Raw genomic sequence first — 25867 nt, 5'->3', positions numbered from 1 at the left:
ACAAGATGAGCCAGAAAACCCCATCGGAGCAGAAAGGAAGGAAGCTAGTCAAGACTCCTGGGGTCCTGTTAAAAGGACTCAAGAGCCAACTTGAAGAGACTCTCACTGGCCAAAGAAGGGAAAATTTGATCACCAGTAAGAACAAGAATTCCTTCTGCAAACTGGTAAATAAACAGTAAGAGTCAAGCATTGAACCTGCATAAGGTACAAACATTTGAGCTAAGAAACAAAGAATGATAGCATGTCCTATTTTGCAAAACCTTAATTAAGCAATAAGATCTAGGAATGGTCATCAATAGATGCTAATATTACCAAAAGAAAGACAACCATGAATTATGCGCCTAGATTCACTTATTATTAGTATTTTGCCACAATTTTCTCCATGTAGATACACACAGACATACTATTTCTTTTTCTGAAACCATTCGAGAGGAAGTGGCAGACATCGTGCCGCTTGGCCTCTAAACTCTTCACCAGGCATCTCCTAAGAACAAAGACACCCTCCTAAGTGACCACAAAATAATCAAATGCAAGAAACGTAACAGATGGGGACACTCTTATCCAATAATTAGTCTATATCCAAATTTCCCCAGTAATGTCCCCTATAGCTGTTTTTACATTTGGATCCAGGATCTAATCATGGATCACACACTACGTATTTAGTCCTCACATCTCTTCTGTCCCTTTGAATCTGGAACAGTCTCCCTATCTTTCCTTTTTTTGTCTTTCCAGGTCAGTTATTTTAGTGTGTCCTCAGTTTGGATTAGTCTGTTTCCTCATTAGATTCAGGCTTCATACTCTGGCAAGAACATGCCTTCTTGGGCATCACCTCAGGAGGCACAAGATGGCACTTTGTCCCATTGGTGGTGAGGTTGACACTGATCACTTGATTAAGGTGATGCCTGTCAGACTCTGGCCATCAAGAAGGTGTCTTTCCCCCCGTAATTAAAAAATAATCCGTGGGGTGATCATTTGAGACCGTGTAAAAATCTTACTCCCCAGCAACCTTCCACCGATTGATTCCAGCATTCAGCGACGATCCTTGCCTGGAACCTTTATTAATGTACTGGGTGCAAAATGGTGAAATTCTAATTCTAGTGTTCTTTTTACTTTTATTAGTTGGCATTCCTTTGTAATGTAGAATTTCCCCTTCATCCACCCTAATTTTTCTTTTTAGTATTTCTATAGATGCATAGATTCTTTTTTTATTCAATGCATTCTAATCTACTACTATTATCTTTTTCAAGGCTCAAAATGCTCAAAATGTCTCAAATTTGGCCAGTGGAGGCTCCTCAAGTTGGTTCCTGTGTCCTTTTGACATGTTCTCATTAGTTTTGGGGCACGTTGTTAATTTTGTCCTAAGAAAATGTCCCAGGCTCACCTTGTACTACCCCCGCCCCAGAGTCCTGAATAGGCTATCTTCCCAAGGATCCCTGGTTCCTTTTATGGGCAATTGGGTATAGAAATCAAAATCTGAGCAATAAGTGTACTTATTGCTATTGGGGTATCAATCCATGATGCCCCAGAGGGAAAAACTGAACTAGAGTCAGATCCAGCCTTTAATCCTCCAGAAATATAATACGAGGCACAGATGTGACTTTACATTTTGTAGTAGTCACATTAAAAAGGTAAAAAGAAACAGGTGAAGATAATTCTAATGTATTTTAATATAATATACCCAAATGTTATCATTTCAACATGTAATCAATATAAAAATTATTAATAAGTTATGTACATTCCCCATTTCTGTACTAAGTCTGCCTTATGGACAGCTCAGTCCCCTGATCTACCAGTCTGCAGGAAATACTGGAGGACAGAGGGCCATGTCAAACAACACCGTGGGGATCCAATCTGCAAAATGCAAACCATGGGAAATGGTACAGGACAATAAACATGATTTCTAAGAAGCATCAGTAGTCAACAAACAAATTAAAGTTTAAAAATGTGAAGAGGAACTTATAAATTAAAAGAGACAAACATTTTAATCAACTGCAATGTTTTGACCTTTTTGGTTCCTTATTTGGAAAGACAACTATACAAAAACATTTATGAGACATTCAGGGATATCTGAACACTGGCTGGAAATTAAGGAATTGTCAATATGTTTTATGTGTGGTCATGGAATTGCATTTTTTTTTTTGTGAGGAAGACTGGCCCTGAGCTAACATCTATTGCCAATCTTCCTCTTTTTGCTTGAGGAAGATTGTCACTGAGCTAACATCTGTGCCAATCTTCCTCTACTTTGTATGCGGGACACTGCCACAGCATAGCTTGATGAGCAGTGAGTAGGTCTGCACCCGGGATCCAAACCCATGAACCCCAGGCCGCCAAAGCAGAGCATGCGAACTTAACTGCTGTGCCACCGGGCTGGTCCCTGGAACTGCATTTTTTAAAAGGATCCTCATCTTTTAGAGACAAATACTGAAATATTTACAGAAAAAGATGATATGATATCTAGAATTGGCTTCAAAATAGTCTGAGGGTGGGTGGGGATATAGATGAAACAAAACTGGCTGTGAGTGGATACAGAACAGAGGAAATCTATAAAATATTACAAAGACAGAAAGAGAAAGAACACATGAAAGAGAGACCAAAAGACATGTAGAATATAATGAAAGACTCTACCGTATGTCCAGTAAGGCTTCCAGAAAGACAGAAAAGAGAGAATGGGGTAGAGTCAATATTTGAAGAATTCTCCAGAAATGAGGAAGGACATGAGTCCTCAGATTTCAAATGCTCATTAAATATTGAGTAGGATTTTAAAAAAACCCTTAAACTCAGACGTACAACATATTCTCTACAGACCATAAAAAATAAAAAAGAAAATCCTGGGGCCGGCCTGGGGGCACAGTGGTTAAGTTCGCATGTTCCACTTTGGTGACCCAGGATTCGCTGGTTTAGATCCCAGGCGTCTAGCTACCCACCACTTGTCAAGCCATGCTGTGGAAGGCATCCCACATATAAAGTAGAGGAAGATGGGCACGGATGTTAGCTCAGGGCCAGTCTTCCTCAGCAAAAAGAGCAGGATTGGTGGCAGATGTTAGCTCAGGGCTAATCTTCCTCAAAAAAAAAAAAAAAAAGAAAGAATGAAAAAAGAAAATCCTAAAGCCACAAGAAGAAAACCAGATGACCTACAAAGGAACGATGACCAGACTGAGTGTTGGGGGAATAACTGTGAACCTGAAACTCCACCCTCGGCCAAACTAGCGTTTATGAGTGAGGGTGAAATAAAGACATTTTCAGGCAGACAAGGACTCAGAAAGTTTCTTGCCCCTAGATATTCACTGGGGGGAATGCTAAAGGAAATGCTTCAGCAAGAAGAGAAAGGAACCTGGAAGAAAGAAATGGGATACAAGAAGTACTGATGAGTGAAGAATTCAGGCATACGAGACACAAAATGTAAGGACTGACATTAAAACACATTTCTAAAGTCCATGCCTGGCTTGTCCTTCACCCTCTTCATATCTTCCCTAGCTTCGACTTCACGATCCATCAGCAGAATCTTTGCCTTGCCCCTCTCTCCCTTTATCCAACTGGCCTGGCAAACTCTGGCCCTGGTTAAGCGCCACTCTCCCCTTCTCCCTGCTGGTGCCTGAGCAGCTGAGTGTTGCTGGAGAACAACACATCACGCTAGTGGGTCTCCCTTTAAATTTGTGTTCAAGAAAATCTGCAAATAAAATACTAGCAACAATAGCATGGGAGTTGGGGTGCAGTTTTGAGGATAGTTGAAATTTGCAAAGAACTCTCATCGCCTTTGAGGGGGCACTGCAGTGATCGAGAGAGACAATGTCCTTGCCTTCATGGAGCTTACATTCTCCAGGGGCAGCGGGCGTACAGACAAACAAGTAAACACACAGGACATCAGCTAGAGCCAAGTCTTACACAGAAACCAAAAGCAGACTAAAGGAGGTCCACAGGCCCTTGCTACTTAGCATGGTGGTCAGAGATTTACAGAATTTAGCGAGCAAGTTCTGTAGCTCACACAGAGGATTCCTGCCAGAAAGAGCAGTGAGTGCAAAGGTCTTGAGGCAGAAACTTGGTTGGTGAGTTTGAGGAGCAGTAAGGAGGCCTGCGCGCCTGGAGCAGAGCAATGACGGGGAGTGTGGGACAGGCTGAGGCCAGAGAGGTAGTGCGGGCAGACCATGCAGTGCCTCGTGGGTGACTGTATGGCCTTACGTTTCCCCTAAACAGGACTAGACACCATTGGAGGCTTCTGAACAGAGGAGCACTGTGATCTGATTTACGTGTTACAGGGTGATTGCTTCAACCAGGGTGGTAACAATGGAAGGGGTAAGAAGTTGCTGGTTTGGGGATCTATTCTGAGAGTGAAGTCAACAAGTTTGCTGATGGATGGGATGGAGGGTACGAGAGAGGAAAGAATCAAGGTTGAATCTAAGGCCAAAGTAATCAGAAAGATGGGGTGGGCCATTTATGGAGATGGAGAAGACTTTAGTAGGAGTAGGTTTGCTGTCAGAGGCTAGGGGGCAGGGAACCAGGAGCTGAATTTTGGATGTGGCAAGTTTGAAATGTCTATTAGGTATCCAAATAGAGACGTCCAGCAGGCAGCTGGATAGATACAGGGCCAGGAGAGCTACGGGCTGGAGATTGCAAGCTGGGAGCTTGTCAGCTCCTAAATTGTATTTAATCTGTGAGCCGGGGTAGATTCACCATGACAAGGAGTGTGCTTGGAGAAGAAAAGAGATCCAAGAAGAAGCCCTGGATCCTGCCAAGTTTAGAAATTATAGAGATTAGGAGACTGAGAAGGGGCAATCGGTGAGGCAGGAGAAATGAAGCCAGTGGGGTGTCCTAGATGGCAAGTGAAGAAACTGTAAGACGCTGCTGAAGGTCCAGTCAGATGAGAACTGAGGCTTGGCCACTGGATCTGGTCCCCTTTGTCCCTGGTGGCTGTGACAGGAGCTGTTTGGTGAAGACCTAGCTGGAGTGTTTCTATGAGACAATGGAAGGAAGCAACCCGAGGTGGTGAGCACAAATGGCTCTTTGATCTCTGCTATAAGGGGGAGAGAGAAGTGGGGCAGCAGCTGGAGTGGGATCTCGCATCAGGGCATTTTGGCTTCTTGAGATGGGTGATACTGCAACACATCTGTGTGTCGATGGCTGTGATCTGGTAGAGAAGGATAAACCGCTGATGTGGAAGAGAAGGGGTCAGAGTCCCTACTGGAAGTGTTGAACAGGGAAGAAGGGAGGGGCTCTAGCTAGTGCCTGGAGCATTTGCAGGGATAAGGCATCGGCAGGGCGTGGACCCAGATAGGTCTGTGGATACAGGGCTGGGAGGCACTACGGGGCCACTCGAAGGCCGTGCCACGAAGAAAGAGGCAACGAGTGCGTATTTTCTCTTCCAGCCCTGTTCAGCTGCCCAGGGAGGAGGTAGAATTGGATCTAACCAGGGCTGAGGTTATACCCAGGAAGTACAACACGATGGGGAGGTTTATGTGTCTACTTGGCTGGGTTCCAATTCTGTTATTCCAGCAGATGCCACTCTAGGGGTTGCTCTGAAGACATTTTGCAGCTGTGGTTAACATTTACAATCACTTGACTTTAAGTAAAGGAGATTATCCTGGATAATTTGGGTGGCTACATCCAATCAGTTGGAAGACCTTAAGAGCGAAAACTGAGGTTTCTGTAAGAAGAAATTCTGCCTCAGGACTGCAGCATCAGCTCCTGCCTGAGTTTCCAGTCCGTCCTGTAAATTTCAGACTCGCCAGCCCCATAATCACGTGAGCCAAGTCCTTGAATTAAATCTCATTCTCTCTCTTTCTCTCCCTCTTCCTCTCCCTGTACACACACACACACCCCACACACCCCTACTGGTTGTTCTTCTGGAGAATCCTGACTGATACATACAACGAGAAGAAAGGGCCAAGAGGGCTGAGGGTTATGCAGGAGAACAAGCAGGCCATGGAGTCAACGCAGTGAGGACACGCCTGAGGTGAGGGTAGTGGGGAACGGCTGGCTATGTGGGTGTGGAGATCTTAGAGGGCATGAACTGGAAAGATAGGAAGTGATGCTCAGAGCAGAGCGCTTGCACATGAGAACATGGAGAGGACACATTTGCAGGTAATGACAAGGTCCAGGTCTAGGGAATGACAATAGAAGTGGAGGCCAAGATGGGTAGGTGAGAGGAAGCCATGGTGAGGGTATCAGTAGGGTCATCTGTGTGAATACTGAACTCACCAACAATTATGACCAGGCTGACCTTAGGCAGGAGCTAAAATCACTAAGAAATGAGATGAAGTCACCTGGGAAAGGGAGTGGGTGGCTGTGGATGACTGCCACAAGGAAGGGTACTGAGGTACGTACAGTCTGCTGGTATCGTCTTCAAAGTTGTGGGGAGCTTAGGGCAGAGGGAAGTGGCAAAGACGAACAAGGAAGACTTCCACCACATCTCCAGGCCCAGAGGTGTGGAGAGAAAACAGCCTGGATTTTGAGAGGGATGCAAGGGAAGCCATATCTTTAAAATTCAAATAAAAAAATCTACGGCAAGTAACACCAAAGCCAAGAATAAGAGCCCAGGGAGAAGCTGAGGGAAGCCACCTGCAACACGTACAACACGCAAGGGATTGGCATATCAAATAGAAAGGAGTTACAGATCTGTAAGGAGAGGGTGGCCCAGAGACAAATGGGCAAAGGTCACCGGCAGGCATTTCACAGAGGAGGATCGACAAGGGCACATGACTCTAAGCCTCGCCCAGGTACCATTTCATACCCTTCAGAATGGCAACACCAAAAAGTCTGACTACACCAAGTGTTAGCAAAGACGTGGAGCAATGGGGATCCTGTCCTGCTGCCAGAGTGAATGGAAAATTGACATAGCAGCTTTGTCAAGCAATTTGGCAACATCTAATAAAATGCAAAATATTAAGACCCTTATGACATGAGTAAAGCTTGAAAACATTATGTTAAGTGAAAGAAACCAGTCACAAAAGGACAACTATTGTATGATTCCACGTACAGAAAATGTCCAGGAGAGGCACATCCACAGAGAGAGGAGGTGAGTGGTTGCCAAGGGCTGGGAGGGTAGGAGAAGAAAGGGAGAGCAACTGCTAATGGGCCTGGGGTTTCCTTTTGGGTGATGAAAATGTTCTGGAATTAGATAGTAGTGACAGTGTACAACTTTTTGACTGTACTAACAACTGCTGAATTGTGCACTTTAAAAAACGTGAAACCTATGGAATGTGAATTATATCTCAATTACAAAAAGTGAAACCCAGCAACTGCACTTTTGGATACAGACTCTGGAGCAGCAGTCGGCACGCTACAGCTGGTGGACAACTTTGTTTGTAAATAAAGTTGTATTGGTACAGCCATGCCCATTCGTTTACCTACTGACCATGGCTGCTTTCACACTAGCACAGCAGAGTAGAGTAGCAGTGACGGAGATGACAGTTATTTATTCTGAGGAGTAAGAATGTGGGTGTATGTTAAGTTCTTTCCTATAACTTCAAAAGTTTTCAAAGTAAAAAAAAAAATTTTGAAACAACAATTTGGCTGGCCTCTGGGCAGGGGAAGGCTGGTGGTTTCCCTTCAGGGGCCTGTGGGAAATTGGCAAGGCTGGGTGGTCTTTACCTGTTGGCTGCAGAGGTCGCCCAGAAAGAACTGTACCCGGGGATTGTCGAACCCTTGCCGCATATCGAATACATTGACAGCATAGCCTCTTGCAAGCAACTGCTCCACCATGTGCTGTCCTAGGAACCCAGAACCCCCGATCACGGTACATTTCTTGGCCTGTGGAAAGAGAGGGATGGCAGGGTGACGAGGGTGGTGAGAAGTAGAAGCTATAAAAAGCCTGGACTCACACGTCATGAGCCACAGTAATGGCAGGTCCATCTCTGTCTATTTGAAACTCTTCTTGAGCCAACTTGGAAGCTTTACCTAATTCTGGTGTCCTATTGCCTCCTCTCCTGGGATCCGTAGGAAGGGAAGAGAGATAGCAAATGATACTGAGATAGACTTTGGCTGGACCGAATGACCCAATGCATGCTGTGTGTTTAGTGAAAGGAAAAGGAGACATCTCTAAAAGAAATTAAACTGCCTACAATCAAAACTGGACCATCTAAAAACAAACAAAAGACCCAAAAGTGATACCTTCTTGCTCCCAAACCAAAACAAAACACGCCACTCACTCAACTGACAGTGTGCACTTAAAACATCAGAAAGAAGCAAGCAGTCTCCACACTCGCAGGAGAAAGTCAGTGCCTTTTCCTCCCCGACCACTACAGGCCTGGACTGTGTGGCTTTGGGCTTGTCACCTTAGTATATTCACCTAAGACCATGTTGCCATCTGATGGGGTCTCCTGGTGAGGTTGCAGTGAGGACCGGTGAGCTGTTATACAGCTGACCCAGGGCTTTGCTTTCCCTACTTCGAGCTCTGAGCAAGTTGACAAATCAGGGGAGTGCTGTGGTATTTCCATTCCAGCCTCTGTAACATGTATACTTTCTTGGCTAAATTCCAACTCTGGTCACTGGGGCTAATGGAAGGACAGAGCACCACACGCAGGCACTTAAATAGTCGGACTCCAGGGAGTCAATGCAAGCTTGTGGCTGCTGCATGCTGAATAAGCTGGCTTCAAGAGGCCCTAAAAGAGGACCTGTGATATCCTTCCTCCCTGAGGTCTTTCTAAAACCACACCTGGGCTTCCTTAAGATGACAAACCCCCATTTTTCCTAAGCTCATGAATAATAAACCAAAGTTGGGGAGCAGAAACTAAAGATGTTAAAGAAATTCTGTTCCTGATTAAAAACCCAACCAACTGGGGCTGGCCCCGTGGCCGAGTGGTTAAGTTCGCGTGCTCCGCTGCAGGCGGCCCAGTGTTTCGTCAGTTTGAATCCTGGGCGCGGACATGGCACTGCTCATCAGACCACGCTGAGGCAGCGTCCCACATGCCACAACTAGAAGGACTCACAACTAAGAATATGCAACTATGTACCTGGGGGCTTTGGGGAGAAAAAGGAAAAAAATAAAATCTTTAAAAAAAAAAACAAAAACAAAAACAAAAAACCCAACCAACCAATCCCCTACTTATTCCTTAAATACCTCTACAATTAAGATACACAGGAGACCCAAGGGGTGCCAGGGCCCCTTCTACAGATCTGCCCTTCCCAACCTGGTGTCCCACCTGGAAAGGCATTTTTACTGGAGTCTGGGACTGCAGCTGTAGCATCATTTGTTCAGGCATGTGTAAGCTACTGAACTAACTGGCTTCACTATTCTACCCCCTCAAATGATCTTCTCAATCCCTTCTCGTCCACGCTTTGTTTTGCTTGTTCCCACATACACATCATCAGACCAAGCTAAATCATTCACACCTTGACTGAAACTCCTAAGATTTCCCCAGGACCCAGACAACTTAAAATGCCCAAATCCCATTTGATCCCCTTCTCAGCAATCCCCCCTCCTGCCCTTGTCCCAAGTCAGTGGTCCAGGCATATGTGTTGTGTTTGTTTTTTTTTTTTGGTGAGGAAGATTGTCTGAGCTAACATCTGTGCCAATCCTCCTCTATTTCGTATGTGGGACACCGCCACAGCATGGCTTGATGAGCGGTATGTAGGTCCACGCTTGGGATCTGAACCCATGAACCCCAGGCCACCAAAGTGGAGTGCGCAAACTTAACCACTATGCCAATGGGCCAGCCCCGCATGCGGTTTTTGAGAATAACTCCAAGCTTCCCTGCTCTGCAACCTGATTTGTCTTGGCTTACTAAAAGTTTGCCTGAGCCCAGAGAGGGTCGGAATTAGACATGTTTTGATAGCATCCCAAAGGATTTCAGATTCTCTTGTTTATATTATCTGGCACCTCTAGTTACAGCTGTTTCAAAAGGCAGAGTCTAATTTTTAGAAAAATCAAATAACCTTGCTATTATGTCCAGTGCAATTTCATTTCATGATTTTAAATGTGAGCAATCTGTATTCTCTCTGACAGAGTGATGTGGATTATTTTCTTATTTTGAAATGTTGCACCAATATTTCTTGGAATGAGTGGGCCGATGGCTATTCCGCAGAGAGTTTTGTAACGATGAGAATGGAATCATCATTTGCTCCAGAGAAGTTAGATGTGTGATGGGACAATGTCTTGAATCACACCCATAATGCTATGCAGTTAGAGGAGATCATGGGAAATAACCACTTACTTTTCATGGCCATTAAGGATGATGCAGGGGAAGTGGGCACAGTGGACAAGAAGGAACACATGCCGACAAGTAAGAATGAAACTCCAGACTGGGAACAGGGAATGAGATTTAAGGATGGGTTACTGAGGGGAGCTATAAAAGATCAACATCCTGGAGAGAGTTTTAAGAATAGGAAAGAAAGCCATCTAGACAGACTATTTTAATTGTAATATGATCTTGAGATAAGAAATTGGTCTAGGCCACTGAGGTTCTTCCAACCTTTCCCGTTTTCTTCTGTCTTTAGCAGTGGGGTCCTTTTTCAGAGAAGTCTTACACAGAATGTATATATAAGTTAAGATGCAAGCACTCTTTTTATTTTAGTAGTTTAAATTTATAACTTTTACTTCCTATAAAGTCAATCAATGAGAAAGAACCACTATTGATACAACCACTGGAATTTAGCTTTTTTTTGGTTGCTAAGTATCAGTAAAATCCTAATTTATATGAATAAGGAACTACAGATGACAAGGGGCTCTCCTAGTTTGTCTGAACACTAGAATCTCAGATGAACCCTCACCCACAGAGGCACAGAGGATGCTTTACTCTCCACCGAAACCACGGTGACCTAGTGGCCCACAGGAACCTCCTGTAGGTTTTGATATAAATACATTTTATCTTGGCATGATTAAATTTCTGGAGAATTAGCATTTACTAAGTGAATCAGGGGGCAGCCTCATGGCCAAGTGGTTAAAGTTCCACATGCTCCACTTTGAGGGCAAGGGTTCAGATCCTGGGCATGGACCTACTCCACTCATGAGCCACGCTGTGGAGCATCCCACATACGAAAAATAGAGGAAGGCTGGCACAGATGTTAGCTCAGGGCTAATCTTCCCCAAGCAAAAAGAAAAAAAAAGGGAGGATTGGCAATGGATGTTAGCTCAGGGAGAATCTTCATTACCAAAAAAAAAAAAAAAAAAAAAAGTGAATCAGAGCCAGCCCTGATGGCCTAGTGGTTAAAATTTGGTGCACTCTGCTTTGGCAGTTCGATTTCAGTTCCCAGGTGCAGAACCACACCACTTGTCTGTCAGTAGACATGTGGTGGCGGTAGGTCACAGAACTAGAAGGACTTACAGCTATAATATACAACTACATACTGGGGCTTTGGGGAGGGGAGAAAAAGAGGACGATTGGCAACAGACGTTAGCTCAGGGCGAATCTTTCCCAGCAAAAAAAAAAAAGTGAATTGAACCAAACCTTTGCAGATCTATGTGAAGAATCTCCAGGAGACCTGACAATTCCTTAAAGTCCCTTCTGACACTTGCAATGGTAGACCTTAGGAGGCCTTGTTACTGCCCTTGATGCCCCTGGGGAAGGCTTTTGCCATTCTGCCTTCAAGCTTGGTCTAGCCTACTGGAGGCCACGTGAAGGCAAACTGAGGCACTGAGCTGCCAACCAGCAGTTACAGCAGGTGAGTGAGTCAGGCCACCCAGCACATACACCTCAGGGAGTTCCCATGACTGCAGCTGCCTGAATGAGCCCGGGGGGACCAGCCAAGGCCCAGCCCAAACTGCAGAACTGTGAACAAAGAAATGAGCATTGTTTTAAATCACTACATCCTGACACTGTCTGTTACACAGCAATAAGTAACTGATACCTTAAATAAAGATATATATCTGATATAGAAAAAACAGTATTTGACATTGATTAATAAATGTACCAAATACAATTTTTAACCCACAGCTAAGTATCAATGGCTTACTAGTATGCATGTGCTCGACTTTCCCCTTACCTGGTTTTGGCTGACCTTTTCGGTGTCAGTACTCACTTTTGGAATGTTTTCTGTCAGATGTGTCTGTGTGATCGGGTTGTTCATTGGCTCATCAGCTGCTTGTTCCATTTTAGCTCCAAATATGGTCCCGTTTGTGGTCTACTTTTCTCTTTTTAAAGACAGATTTAGAGACAGATACTTATGTTGTATAAATCAAAACATCTTTTAGCTGTTAGCATTTTGTGTGGATGCCCCCTCCCCACTGAATTTTCACAACCAGCTGAACTCTGTCTGTGGCTTAGACGAAGCACTCAGCTAGCGTTCTTGTGGTGCAGGCTACTCCCTCAGAGAAGGGCATAACCGGGCCCATAGCTCACCATATACTTGCATTAGAGGCGGAATGGAGAGCCAGTTAAATAACCTCATTCATCAGTTACAACAAAAAGAACACCTCTGGCACTGCAGTTTTTCCCACGGCACTCACATGCTTCGATTATTCTGTTTCTCTTGTGTTGATCATTAGACTGTGGCAGCGCAGAGGGAAAAGGCACAGACCTAGGGGGTCCTGAGTTCCAGCCCTAGCCCTATCACAAACTGTGTAAATCTGATCAAGTCTGTCTCTCTGCTGCAGCTCAATTTCCCCATCAGTAAAATGGACTCAGTGCTCATCTTCTTGTGACAGGGCACAGGATGCTGGCGGGGAGGGGGGAGTGTAAGAGGAGACAGAGCTCTCCTCGGTAAAATTAAAGCCACCCTGACCACGGGCGGAAGAATTCTGAATGTCTGGGGTCATCAGAAACCCTCGGGAAGTGGTCAGAGTGTGGTGGGGACTGAGCGGTTCACAACCAGGAGACAGTCACGAAGCACACCAGCTGACAAAGTCCTACGACACCAAACAGAAAAGTAGTTTAAAGAGAAGTTTTAGTGACAGCCCTTAGGATGCAATGCTCTCTTCATTCAGCCATGATACTGAACTGCAAACAAAGAGAAGCCATTCAATTTTGGGTTACGATGTATTTGGTCTTCCACCTGTTTTCTTGGTAGTGCTCAATTTACTTAAGTCAAGGATCCCCTGACATCTGGAGACAGTGAAATCCACGGCAAAGAAAACAGTGTAACTGCTTGCAAAAGCCTAGATTCAGACAACACTCTTCAGTGAGGAGGTGGCAGGCAGGTAGCACTGGGGTTTCTAACACTGAGATAACTCCAATCCAATTCCACACCTTGAGTTACACACACACACACAGACACACACAGAGTCACGTGTCCTTGTAGGAACCAATTTTGTGGGTAGCTGAAATGGCCTTGAAAAAGACATCCTCAATGTCTGATGGGGTAATTTTGGGGAAGCTTATTTCTGAAATCATAATGGAAGCTATCAGGAAATATATTTCAGAACTTCTTTTCATGGACCTTTTCCGAATGCATATAACGAATAAGTAAAGTTGACTTGTAGTTCTATGCCTATCCCGTCCCTCTCTCTCTATCCCATAATCCTCTCTATGTTGGCAGCGGCCCTGTCATCTGTTCACCCTAAACAGAGGTGGCTGGTGAGCTCTGACTCATTGGGCTCAGCGTGTACCAGCTCGGGGAGGAGAACTTGGGCACTTGCACCAAGGCTCAGCACACAGTGTGTGATAGGAGTTCCGTCTGCCTTGCTCACCACTGTTTCTTGGCATGAAGTGTGGTGCCTGGCACAAAGTGGGCACCCACATACCCACTGGCCTCCTGAGTATATGCTGCCTGCACATGCCCAGGCAGACTCCCTTCTGCTCTGTGCCACATACACACACACATACACACACACACCTGTCTCCGATGCAGGAGCCTCACTGAGGGCCACACTCATGAATACCCACTGCTGGCTTCTCAATTTCCCCAGATACTCAGGGAATCATGACGAAACGAGAGGGCAGACAGCATTTGGAGTGATGCAACCACAAGCCAAGGACACCTTGACTTCAGACTTCTGGTCTCCAGAACTGTGAGAGGATAAATTTGTGTTGTTTTTAGCCACCGAGTTTGTGGTCATTTGTTACAGCGGCTATATGGGAAATCAACACAAGTATTCTTTGCACTCCTGAACTCCAAATAGTACAGCTGCCACTTCCATAGGCACCCTGTACTAGTAGAAAAGGAAGAAGCCTTAAAGCCTGCTCCAGGCCCCTACCCCCCAGTCTCTAGGGAAGGATCCAGGAGGTGAAAGGGGAAACCCATCCTGCCCCCGTGGATCCATACCATTCAATGCTCAGGCAATCCTCAGCTAAGCAGCCTCTTCTAAGAAGAAAATCAAATCTGCTTTATCTCAAGTTATACACACGTTATACTAAAGTTTGTAAATACTATGATCTAGATAAGAACTTTAGTGATACTTTAGCCATCTCTAGGGAATGAGTCAGATCCCACTGGCACCCCCAACCGAAATCCCCCATGTACTACATGACAGGGGTAAAACGAACATCAAGAAGAGCCCTGACTCAATAGACATTTCTCCAAAAAAGATGTACTTTACACATGGTCAATGAGCACAGGAAAAGATCACTACCCATTAGGGAAATGCAAATCAAAACCACAATAAGATATCACTTCATACCCATTAGGATGCCTATTATCAAAAAAACCCAGAAAACAGAAAATAACAAGCGTTGACAAGGATGTGGAGCAACTGGAACCCTTGTGTACTGCTGGTGGGAATTTAAAATGGTGCAGCCGCTGTGGGAAACAGAATGGTGGCCTCTCGAAAATTTAAATATAGAATTATCATAGGATCAAACAATTCCCCCAAACAATACCACCAAAAATTCAAAGCAGAGATTTGAACAGATATTTGTACACCCATGTTCACAGCAGCATTATTCACAGTAGCCAAAAAGTGGAAGCAACCCAAGTATCTATCGACAGATAAATGGATAAAGAAGATGTGGTGTGTATATATATATATATAATGAAATACTACCTAGCCATAAAAAAGACGAAATCATGCAACTTGTGACAACATAGATGGACCTTGAGGGTATTATGCTAAGTGAAATAAGTCAGATGGAGAAAGCCAATACTGTATGTGCTCACTCATATGTGGAGGATAAACACACACAGAGATATGGAGAACAGATTGCTGGTTACCAGAGGGGGAGGGGGTCGGGGAAGGATGAAAGGGGTAAAGGGGCACATATGTACAGAGACAAACGGAAACTGGACTTTTGGTGGTGAACACAATGCAGTCTATAGAGAAGCTGAAATATAATGATGTACACCTGAAATTTACATAATGTTATAAACCAATGTGACCCCAATAAAATAATAAAAAGTAAACAAAAAAAGTAAATGTAGTATCTAGATACAATGGAATACTATTCAGCCTCAAAAAAGAGGGGAATTCTGCAATATACTACAACATGGGTGAACCCTGAGGACATTATGCTAAGTGGAAGAAGCCAGTCATGCAAAGACAAATACTGCACGATTCCACTTTATATGAAGTATTGAAAATAGTCAAATTCATAGAATCAAAGAGTGTCTGTCCATTTCAAACCAGATGGAGAGAGACGAGTGTCCCGTTCTTCGAAAACGTGGGAGAGCAGCCTCTTTGTAAAGGGGAAATGCAGAGCAATTCAGAGGAGTGTGTTGGGGTAGTCAGGGCCCTGCCTGCTGCCTTCCACGGAGTCAGTGCGGGAAGCTAAAATGTGGCTACTGCAAGCTCATCACTTTAGTCTGTGGACAGATACCACCTGTCTGTACAAGAATGTACAATGGTGGTGGCCAGGGGCTTGGGGAGGGGGAAGTGGGGAGTTGCTAATCAAGGGGCACACAGTTTCAGTTAAGCAAGATAAGCTCTAGAGATCTGCTGTACAACGCTGCTCCCAGAGTCAACAATAACCTATTGTACTTCAACATTTGTTACGAGAGTAGATCTCATTATAACTGTTCTCACCACGATAAACTAAAACAAAATAAAAATTAAAACAGGAGAAATTCTGACGCATGCTACAAGGATGAACCTTGAGGACATTATGCTAAATGAAATAAGAACCTTGGGGACATTATGCTAAGTGGAAGAAGCCAGCCACAAAAGGACAGATACCGTATGATTCCACCCATATGAGGTCGCGAGAGCAGTCAACTTCAACTTCACAGAGACAGAAAGGAGGATGGTGGCTGCGGGGGGGGGGCAGGGTTTCATGGGGACAGAGTTTCAGCTCAGGAAGATGAACAAGTTCTGGATGGTGGGGATGGCTGTGCAGCAAGGTGAATGCACTTGATGTCCCTGAACTGTATACCTAAAAATGGTTCAGATGGTCAATTTTCAGTTCTGTTTATTTTTCCACACATACACACGTAGCTCTGAATGGGAAAATAAGACCCCAAAGAGCAATGTTCTAGGGGCTGGGATCATTAAGGTTCACACATCAGAAGCCTCAAGTCTTTTTCCTTTAAAATGGTAGGTCTTTGAATCCACGTGAAATCAGTATGTATGCCCTCTATACACATTGGGACAAAGTCTTAGGCTAAAAACAACCTAGGAAAAGAGACCTACCTTCTACTGGTGAAATCCAAGTGCCTCGTTCAACTTCTGAGCAAGGGGAGGAGGGCTGCTGATAGGATTTGATGAAGAGAGAAGTGAGTGAGCCCAATCTCCTCCTTCCTGCTGGGGAAAGTTCCCAACCACTGAGTCCGGGAGACAAAAGGGACAGATAGTCTGTCCATTTCAAACCAGATGGAGAGAGACGAGTGTCCCGTTCTTCGAAAACGTGGGAGAGCAGCCTCTTTGTAAAGGGGAAATGCAGAGCAATTCAGAGGAGTGTGTTGGGGTAGTCAGGGCCCTGCCTGCTGCCTTCCACGGAGTCAGTGCGGGAAGCTAAAATGTGGCTACTGCAAGCTCACCACTTTAGTCAGTGGACAGATACCACCTGTCTGTACAAGAAAAAATTAAAGATGACTCAAGGCAAAATGCACTTCCCCAAGGACTCAATCAGCTCAACCTTGTCCTTTCACAGACCTGCGGGGCCTCTCTGCTTGTCTGTTTACTTTTAGGACACAGAAAGGCCTTGGCTTTGAATTTGTGGTGGCCACTGAGAAACCCATCAGCATCCTGCAAGCTGTAGCTAATGCTGTTCCCTCTGCCTGGAATATCTTCCCCTCCTCTCCATGGTGAGTTCCTCTTCATCCTTCAAGGCCTAGCTCAACTGTCATCTCTGTGAGACCTCCTCCCCCTGCCCCAGGCAAGGTTAGCTGCCTCCTTAGCACTCATTTATGCTCCCATTCTGACATTCAGCATGCTGGTTTATACTTTTTCTTCCACGTCTGTCTTGGCCCAGTAGGCTGTGAACCACTGGAGGGCCAGCAAAGAGCCTGGAATGGAGTACAGGTTCAACTGTGCTACTGCGGCTGGCCTAAGAGACCTCATCTGTGGGGTGGCAATCCTTCCTCCTGACCTCAGAGCTGCTGTGGAGCTCAGGCAAGCCCCATGGGTAAAAGGGGAGCTGCAACTTATACAAGAGCACCTGGGGGTCAGCTCACTCATTCCTGCATTCCCTCATTCACAAGTCACCGAATGTTGGCCACTGCCAAGCAGAACCTGCATAAGACACAGCGCTGACCTTCAGGGAGCCCACCATCTGGTGTGGGAGACAGACTTAGCAGTGAACTGCAGAAGTGCCTTTAAGCTCTGATGAGGTTAAATGCAGAGCAGGTTGCCTGGCCCGAGCAGGCGATCCCTAAGCCAAGTTCTCAAGACCACAGAGGAGTGAGTCAAACACAGGGGGTGGGTGTCGGTGTCCTGAAAGACATCCCATGGCCAGGGGTGGGAAGGACGTGGTGATGGCACAGAGCCAGCATGTTCTGGCAACTGTGACAAGTTGCGTCACAGCGAGTGTGAAGCAAGGTTGGGAGCAAAGTTGAGAACACGCAGGGGCTGTGTGTCAGGCTAAGGAGTTACCCTAATTGGAGATGAGGGAGGCCCTGGAAGTTGTAAACAGAGGTTAGTGTTAAGATAAGAAAGATCACTCTGGCTGCAGTGTGGAAAAGGAATTTTAGGCAAATCTAAGGCTCGAGGCACACCACGAAACGGGAATGACAAGAGCAAATCAGAACAAAGAACTAATATTGCCTGAAAACCTGCTAAATGTCAGGCGCTTTTACATATGAGTATATTATACCATTAAGATCCAAAAGTGTCCAGTTAGGCAGACAGTACGAGTCTCATTCAACAGATGAGAAACTGAGGCCCAGGGAGATCAAGTGACACTGTGGGGCCCAAAGTCACACGGCTGGTACATGGACAGGGCAGAACTTGTGGCTGTTCCTTCTATTCTGGCAGGCTGCCACCCTGCAGACTGACTGGGAAGTAGGGTGTGAAGGGACATGAAGTTAGAGGGACTAGCAGGGCAAAACTGGGCAGGAGACTCAAATGCCAGGCTGAGTGTGGACTTTATTCTGTAGTCATGGGAAGCCTCTGAAGGTTTCAGAGCATGCGGGTGACCTAAGCATAGCTGTTCACTGGGAAGACTCCCCTGGCAGAGCAGGGTGGACTAGATAGGTGCGAAGCAGGAAATGGGGGGCCTACTCACCAGTTGCCCAGCCGAGATTTACTGAGCACCCGCTGTGTGCCCCACCCTGCTCCAGAGACTGGAGCACCAGCAGTGAGCAAAACAGAGCTGCCTGCCCTTATGGATCTCACCTTCCAGTAGATGGGCAATAAAGAACAAAATAAAGAAGTGAAATATGCAGAAGGTTAGAAAGTGATACTTACTATGGGAAAAAAGTAGAGCAAGGTGCAGGGTTTGGGGGTGCCGGGGACTGCAGTGCTAAACAGGGTGCTTAGGGTGGCTCACTGCCAAGACGGTACCGGAGCGAAGACCTGGAGGAGGGAAAGAAGTGGACCCGCAGGCAGAAGGAACAGTTGGAGCAGAAGTTCTAAGGCAGGAGACTGTGCATTTGAGGCCCAGCAAGGAAGCTAGTGTCCTGGGGCGGCCAGCGCAGGCCAGAGGAGGGGCCGGGCAGTCAGGCTAGGCCTTGAGGTGAGAACTCTGGCTTGTACTAGTTGAGAGGCTGCTGCTGAAGGCCTGAATTAGAAGAGGAGCAGCAGAGGTGAAAAAGAGAAAAGAAATGGCATTTGAGGGGGAGAACAGATAAAACTTGGAGGCTGGTTAATGGGGAGGGGACAGGAAAAGAAAGAGTCAAATATGACGAAAAGGTTTTGGACCTGGTTCATGCTCAAAGAGGAAGAGTGCAAAGGGCAGAAGGTCGGTGAACACTTTCCTTTAACGAATGCTAATAAACCTCAGGCCTTTCTTGGCCTGAGAAACTTAAGCTCTGTCCCCTGCCTCCCTAAATGCTGCCCCAGTGCCCAGAGGAGAACCAGGTAAGGGCTAAGGGCCACGGAGCACTCTTACACTGGGCTCGCTGAGGAGGGCGGCTCCACTGCTGCAGCTTCGTTTCAGCCATACCCCTGCACACGCCCCCTTGTAATTCTCCAAGCACGCCTCACACTTCCAAAACCCCTCTGTGACTTTGCTCATGAAGGTGTCTCGACCTGGAACGCTCCTCCCTACCCTCCTTGAGTGTTTGGGTGTGAAAAAGAGTATATCTTGATGACTTCTTCCCCTCGTGCTCGCTCATATCTCCTTCACTCCTTTCAAAGTCCGTTCCCAGGCCCCCAGCTCACCTTCCTGGGCTGCTTTTAGCCAGGTGAGAACTAAAGTGACCCTCTCTTGGAACCTGGTCTGCAGGAGGGGGTTGCTCTCGAAGGGAAACCCTCAAAGAAAGATCCTCAGCTGGATTCAGCTTCTAAGTCCCAGCCGTCCAAACCTCTGCGACAATGCTCGGCATGTCCCTTCCCTTCTCTGGGTCTCAGGTGCTCCGTCAGTACAGTCTCCGCTACACCACGCAAGGTCACGGTCTTCTCTGGCCCCTCTGATCCTAATTCAGTCTTAGGCCAGACCAGAGAGCACCCGACCCGGATGGTCCCACCCAACCCCTGGCCCTCCCGCCTGTCGCCGACTCAAGGCGGGCTCCAAGGGCAATGTCGCGACCCTTACCCGTCCGTAGACACGCTCCTGGCCGGCCTCCGCGCGCCCGAAGACCGCACCCACGGAGCTCCAGCCGCCAGCGGCCGACCTTTCCTCCCTCCCCGCGTGAGCCGAGGATCAGCCGAGCCTCCTCCACCAAGGGGATTGGCTAGGCTTGCCGCTGGCTCAGCCAATCGGCGCTCACTGCGTGATACTGCCCAATGAGGCCAGGTCTCGGCCGCGAGCGCACCGCCCCATGACCTGGGCCTGGCCTTTGTTGGGTTAGCCCCACCCACTCCAGCCCTGCACCAATGGGGAGCGGGGCCGCGCGCGCGGGTCAGTGGGAACGGCGCGGAGTCGGTGTGTACGTCGGTTGCCGTAACAACGGGCGGCGGAGTCCGTCAGCGATGGTGAGTGCTAGACGCCCTGTCGCGCCCTGGGCGCCCCGCGAGCAGAGGCTGAGCCCTTTCCGGGCCTCGGTCCGGCCCCGCCGTCTCTCCTGCGCCCTTCTCAGCTTTGGCGCGCCCCTCCTTCCTCCGAGTTCGTTCCCGGAAGGGTAGGGTAGAGACGCCGGGCGCCCTGCTGGGCCTCTGATTCGCTGCTGCCTCGCCTTCACCCACACCTGGCCTCCACCCGCCCCTTGGGTTCCTTGGCCTTCCCCGGCCCCCTCGGTGACCGTCTTTGGGCAAAGAAGACTCGGATTCCCCGCAGGTCCCAACCCTTCTCAGACCCTGGCCTCCTGGCCGCCTCACTCTACCAAAGTTTCCGCACAGACCTGGGGGGAGGTTTATTATGTTTGATTGTTAACGTGCATTTTAGAATGTAAATATAGGGACATTCAGGGGACGCTTTGAGCTTCTTGGAGAAGGGACAAATGGGCCGAGTGGATTGAGTTTTATTATTCGACATTGACAGACTGTACATCTTAACCTAGTAATAGTTGGCGAAATCTAGAAGTAATCAGAAAGTCGGTGTACTTAGAGGGAAGTGGAGTACCACGAGTGGTTGTTGTAAGGACATTTCTAGAATTAGGATTCCCAAATTCAGGCAGGGCTGATTATCTGTACAGTTATCCCCAGTCAACTCCTTGGCTAGCTCTCTTTGGGGATGATTTTCAACAAGAGATGTCCAAAAGAACAATTCTTAGAGACCATAGTAAAGAAGAGAGAGTGATAGAGGTGCATGGAAAGATTCATTGTTCTTTCCAGGAAACCCTATTGTCTTTCCTGTTAAGCAAAGCTTTGGAATTGGTTGGTGTAGACAATTTTTAAAATAGATATGGTTGTCTGTAACTTTTATGTAAAGCATGAACTGTATTGCATAATATTGTGCTTATGTGTTTGTAAAACGTCTAAAGGCCTCTAACTTTAAGAAGGCGAACATGGCATCAACTTCCCAGCGAAAAAGGATGAGTCCTAAGCCGGAGCTTACTGAAGAGCAGCAACAGGAAATCCGGGAAGCTTTTGATCTCTTCGACGCTGATGGAACTGGGACTATAGACGTTAAGGAACTTAAGGTAAGCACCATGCATTCCTGCTCCGCTGCCTTGCCTTTCCTCTGCCTCTTTCTCTTCTTTCTCTGTCACTGCTCTACCCCTTTTGCCCTCTTCTCCCTGTGAAAAATAACAAGAGAGGATGCACTGTGCTCTGTTTTCCCGTTTTTACTTACCTCGTGTTATTAAAGAAAGTTGAACGTAAATATCGATTTACTAAATGTTATAGTGTTTTCTAATCATTTTAACATGACTGTGTCTGATCCTGGCTTAATGCTCTCAACGCTGTCATTTTTGCTCCTGGTAGGTTTAGAGGTACATATTAAGATGATCCTCTTTTCCTTGTAGGTGGCAATGAGGGCACTAGGCTTTGAACCAAAGAAAGAAGAGATCAAGAAAATGATCAGCGAAATTGATAAGGAAGGGACAGGAAAAATGAACTTTAGTGACTTTTTGACAGTCATGACTCAGAAAATGGTAAGTTAGCTAAGATAATCAGCATATTTTCCACCCTCATGGTGGATACATTTGAATCATGTAAATGTCTTCATTGAGGAAAATTTAATACAAACTGGAGAGTTCAACAGATAAAGGATAGTATCTATGACTGAGATCAGGATGCTTAGATTCTCCTTAGCTTTCTTTGCCACAAAGTCACAAGAAGAGTCATTTTACCCTCTGTAAAGTAGTAACGGTACTACTGCTGTCACTTTTTGCTATTATCTTTCTCCAGCTGATTTGTCAGTGTGATAACCACAATCAGTAAAGCATGTGAACACCAACAATATATTACAGCGTCTTGCATTTTGACAAGACGAACTCCTTATACCTTAAAGTTTGAAATTCTTTTCTCTTCCATTCCTTCTGGGCAGCCCTAGCCTGAGGGCCAGTTAACTTCAGCAGCTACGCTTTCACTCTTCGCTGCGCTGGGGATTCGGCCTTTCAGCCTTTCCGAGGCTGAATTCACCCATTCTCTAGTCTCTCAGGTGTCGCCCTTTGAAAGGGTCGGAAGGGTCAAGAGAGACTATAAGATGTCACCCCAGCAGTCCACCTCACTCCCCTGAGTATGTTCCTGTTGGGCCACTGCTCTTTCCTTGGTCTCTTGGCTCCTCTTCCGTGTGGCTCATGCACGCTCTACTGCTCTGTGGAAAAGTAACTCCCTCAGTGTCTCAGGCGTGTTTCCTGGGGCACAGGTCAGTTCCTAGCCTAATAATTCTGTTGCTTTGAAATCATCTAATTATACCTATATTTTTCTTTGTGAAGTAATTTAAGAGCTCAGGAAGCTCAACGTTCTGTGACCATGTAGTAAAGCTGTCCCATATTCAAGGTTGGTTCCCAAATTGCCCCTCTGAGGGCTTCTCTCTATCTTTACCCACCTTTCAGGAATATTGGGAGTTTGAGCTCTTGGAGATTGTGCTCTGTTCCCCTGTTGGAGCACTTGAGATCACAGTCACTTTCTGTGATCTCGTAACAGTAAAATAGCCCTCTCTTTCCTCCCTGCCCATCCCCCACCAAGAAGATCCTTCTTCTACCAGCTTAAGCAGCATATTTCCCCTAATTTTAATTCCATCCTCTGCCCCTATATTTTAAAAACAAAGCCAATTTCTCTTTGGTTTGTACAGAAAGAATGTTTTAAGTCCAATCCTTTATATTTCCTTTTTAGCCTCTGTGTTTATAACAATTTCATTAGTTTGTCCTCTTTTTCTATGCTGGATGATGTTTGATCTCCTGTGACCTCATGAAGGCCATCACCAGGACCATGTGGTGCTGTAGGGGCAGGGCAGAGGAATAGCAGTGTTTCCCTACTCATGTGTTTTATGTTCTACTTGTTCAGTCGGAGAAAGATACCAAAGAAGAAATCCTGAAAGCTTTCAAGCTCTTTGATGATGATGAAACTGGGACGATATCGTTCAAAAATCTCAAACGCGTGGCCAAGGAGTTGGGTGAGAACCTCACTGATGAGGAGCTGCAGGTTTGTAATGCGTCAGACTGGAACTCAGAATTCCTGCTTGGAGTCCTGTTTTACTGTTCGGAGTTACATTTTCTCTGATGTGAGCACAGCTTTGAAGGAAAACTAGTGTTCTCTTGTTCCTCTGCTGACCACTTAATTTCTCTTTTGTTAGTGTGACAAACCTATGGATCCTGCCCCCAGAAAGATACACATGTATACAATTTTACTGTTTTAGGTTTTAGGGATCCCCTGGTCAAGATGATCTTCAAGATTCCTTCTAGGTGATATGTGTGACGATATATGACTTGCTTTTCAGATAACTTTTCAGGAAGCAAGCTATTATAAAAAGTGCATTTGCATTGGGTGGGCTCAAACTGTCTATTGATGTAGCATTATAAAAGCCTGTTGCTTCGTCACATTTTAGTTTCATTTATGAATTAATCTAACCAGAATCCTTACTGTCACGCAGGAAATGATTGATGAAGCTGATCGAGATGGAGATGGAGAAGTCAATGAGCAAGAGTTCCTGCGCATCATGAAAAAGACCAGCCTTTATTAAGATCAGTCTCTTCTTTTCTACTGCAAGCAGACGTATCTAGATTTAGTGCCTGCTATTGTGTGAAACCTGGTCTTTGAGAACACAAACTCTTTTTCCCCCACGCTGACCTCCCTGTATAACTTTAGTTAATAACCTTGAATCTTAGACTCTTAAAAGTGTTCTTTGACATTAAAGTTCTTTGTAAGGTGACCTGCTGCTTACTTTAATTCCCCAAAGCAGAGCAAGAGCACGTTAGAGTGGAGAGAAGCTTTTACCAACCTGCCATTCTGCCTTGTATCGCTTCACTCTTGTCACGCGTTCCCACATTTATACCACCACAGAATGACTTCTTAGACAAGCAAATGTTGTACCCGGTGTTATCACAAGCAAGGGGCATCTCTTCAATGGTTCTGGTTTTAATTGTCACCTGAGCACAGCTTTCTCTTTTATAAAACCCAGTGAGCTCTCTCACTTGCATTTGGATGTCTGTGATATTTTTTTTGTCTTAAAGCCTTTCTTATTTTGAGCTTTTGTTCTCTAAGGATGAGTTCTTTAGCCTTCACTGTGAGTTCGTCTCCTAAACCATTCTGTGGAAGGCAGCCTGGTAGATCCCAGACTCCTTACCAGCCTGTGGACAGAAAACAAAATAATCCTTTGCTACTGGCATGAATTATTACTTGCCCTGGGAACCCATTGATGTGTAAAACTAGTAGACTTTCTATTTTGCCAAAGCCTAAGTGATGCTCTAAAATAGTTTTGGCAAAGTATAAGGCCGAAAAAGAGTCTTATTGGTAATTTGTGCTTGGACAAATCAGGGAAAGCCAGGTTATTAGCACAGTAAGTTGAATTCAGCCAACCTCTGGTCAGTTTATTTGGTGGATGGTGTCTCAGAATCTCAGTGTCAGGTTGGGTTGAGTGACCTTGTCCAGCCCGCTCCTGGCCCTACACGGGATGACCTATAAGAGAAGCCCTGGCAGATAGCATTAAAATCTCTGCCCCAGGCTGAGGGTGGGGAGCAAGAAGGGGCGAGGGGGAATGGAAACGCACTACAACAACAAGGGAATGCTCATTCACCCACCCGAGGAGAGGGAGGGAATGGGTTTTGCATGTGGGGGCATCCTAATCCTGGGATAGGGTTGCCTGATTTAGCTAACAAAAAGAGAACACGTGGGTCAATTTGAGTTTCAGATCAGCAACAAACTTATTTTAGTACAAGTATATCCCATTTGGACTTTTTGTTGTTTATTCATTGTTGGTATGAAATTCAACTTGACCTGGGTGTTTTGTATTTCAACTTGCAACCCTGTGTGACCCTGGGCCTCATCCTGGGGGACTTGGGGCCCCTCAGATGCATCTGCTGCAGGAGGGACTGCTCCTTGAGAAACATGACTGTTGGGGAACCCAGAGTAGCCTCAGACCTGGCTTCTCACATGGGCTCCAGCACTTCCTGGCTGGGTTATTTGGGACAAGCTATTTCTCTGGGTGTCTCGGGTTCCTTGTCTGTGCAATGGGGAGAAGAGTTGTGCTTAACCCGGAATCACTGGGGGGGTGGGGGCAATGAAAACTTACATAAAGGGCCTGGCTTTACGGTATCCAATAAGGAGGCATTTCAGAAGTGTTTGTTCTCACTCTCAGTCCTTTGGTCTGCTTATCACATAAGCTTTCTTGTTACATATGGGTCCATGAAGCTTTTATGACTACTGTCCCCAAGGTAGAGTTGACAGCACTTCCTGGGAGGATATGACCTTTGTTGCACTGCTGTTTTCTGATAAAGGGCATATGATCTGATAAAGTACATACAATATTGGAAAGGAGTGAAAAGACTGGGCCCTACTTCTCATTTTACTGTTAACTGTCACCCTCCAAACGTTCTTATCTCCTCCTGCTTAATGTTCTCATAAATGAAATCATCAGGAATCTCTTGGGGGGAGGGAGAGTGGTAAGTAACGTGTTATCCCTGAGGATAAAAACAAGCATAACGTACTCAC

The 25867-nt window shown here is 46.0% G+C and overlaps 2 protein-coding genes across 23 annotated transcripts in view; one reads left to right on the top strand and one right to left on the bottom strand.

Moving 5' to 3' along the window:
• Nucleotides 1-20218, bottom strand: part of NSDHL (NAD(P) dependent 3-beta-hydroxysteroid dehydrogenase NSDHL) — a 30786-nt gene extending 10568 nt beyond the window's left edge. The window contains exons 1-4 of one of the 22 annotated variants that reach the window (XM_070604462.1): nt 19929-20218; nt 16427-16484; nt 11914-12061; nt 7585-7743 (exon numbers count right to left, since the gene is read on the bottom strand). In XM_070604462.1, the coding sequence (XP_070460563.1) occupies nt 7585-7743; nt 11914-12021 (267 nt within the window). In that variant the 5' untranslated portion in view covers nt 12022-12061; nt 16427-16484; nt 19929-20218. Of the gene's footprint in view, nt 1-7584; nt 7744-11913; nt 12062-13701; nt 13875-16426; nt 16804-19555 lie in introns of all 22 variants that reach the window. The other 21 variants (XM_070604476.1, XM_070604471.1, XM_070604472.1 and 18 more) reach the window with 21 other exon arrangements.
• Nucleotides 19939-24356, top strand: CETN2 (centrin 2). Its single transcript, XM_008511968.2, has 5 exons — nt 19939-20308; nt 21256-21414; nt 21739-21867; nt 23225-23362; nt 23811-24356. The coding sequence occupies exons 1-5, from the start codon at nt 20210-20212 to the stop codon at nt 23898-23900; spliced, it is 615 nt and encodes a 204-aa protein (XP_008510190.1). The 5' UTR covers nt 19939-20209; the 3' UTR covers nt 23901-24356.
• The last annotated feature ends 1511 nt before the right edge of the window (nt 24357-25867 follow it).

The sequence above is a fragment of the Equus przewalskii genome, chromosome X, assembly GCF_037783145.1.
Source record: "Equus przewalskii isolate Varuska chromosome X, EquPr2, whole genome shotgun sequence".
In the NCBI taxonomy this organism is placed as follows: domain Eukaryota; kingdom Metazoa; phylum Chordata; class Mammalia; order Perissodactyla; family Equidae; genus Equus; species Equus przewalskii.
This window is presented reverse-complemented; position numbering and strand designations above follow the sequence as displayed.

Excerpts from the sequence above, each read along its gene's own strand:
- CETN2 (XM_008511968.2), top strand. The coding sequence starts at position 20,210 with ATGGGGAGCGGGGCCGCGCGCGCGGGTCAGTGGGAACGGCGCGGAGTC. Across the intron at positions 20,309-21,255 it reads GGCGGAGTCCGTCAGCGATG|GCCTCTAACTTTAAGAAGGC; the intron begins GTGAGTGCTAGA and ends AAACGTCTAAAG. Across the intron at positions 21,868-23,224 it reads CAGTCATGACTCAGAAAATG|TCGGAGAAAGATACCAAAGA; the intron begins GTAAGTTAGCTA and ends CTACTTGTTCAG.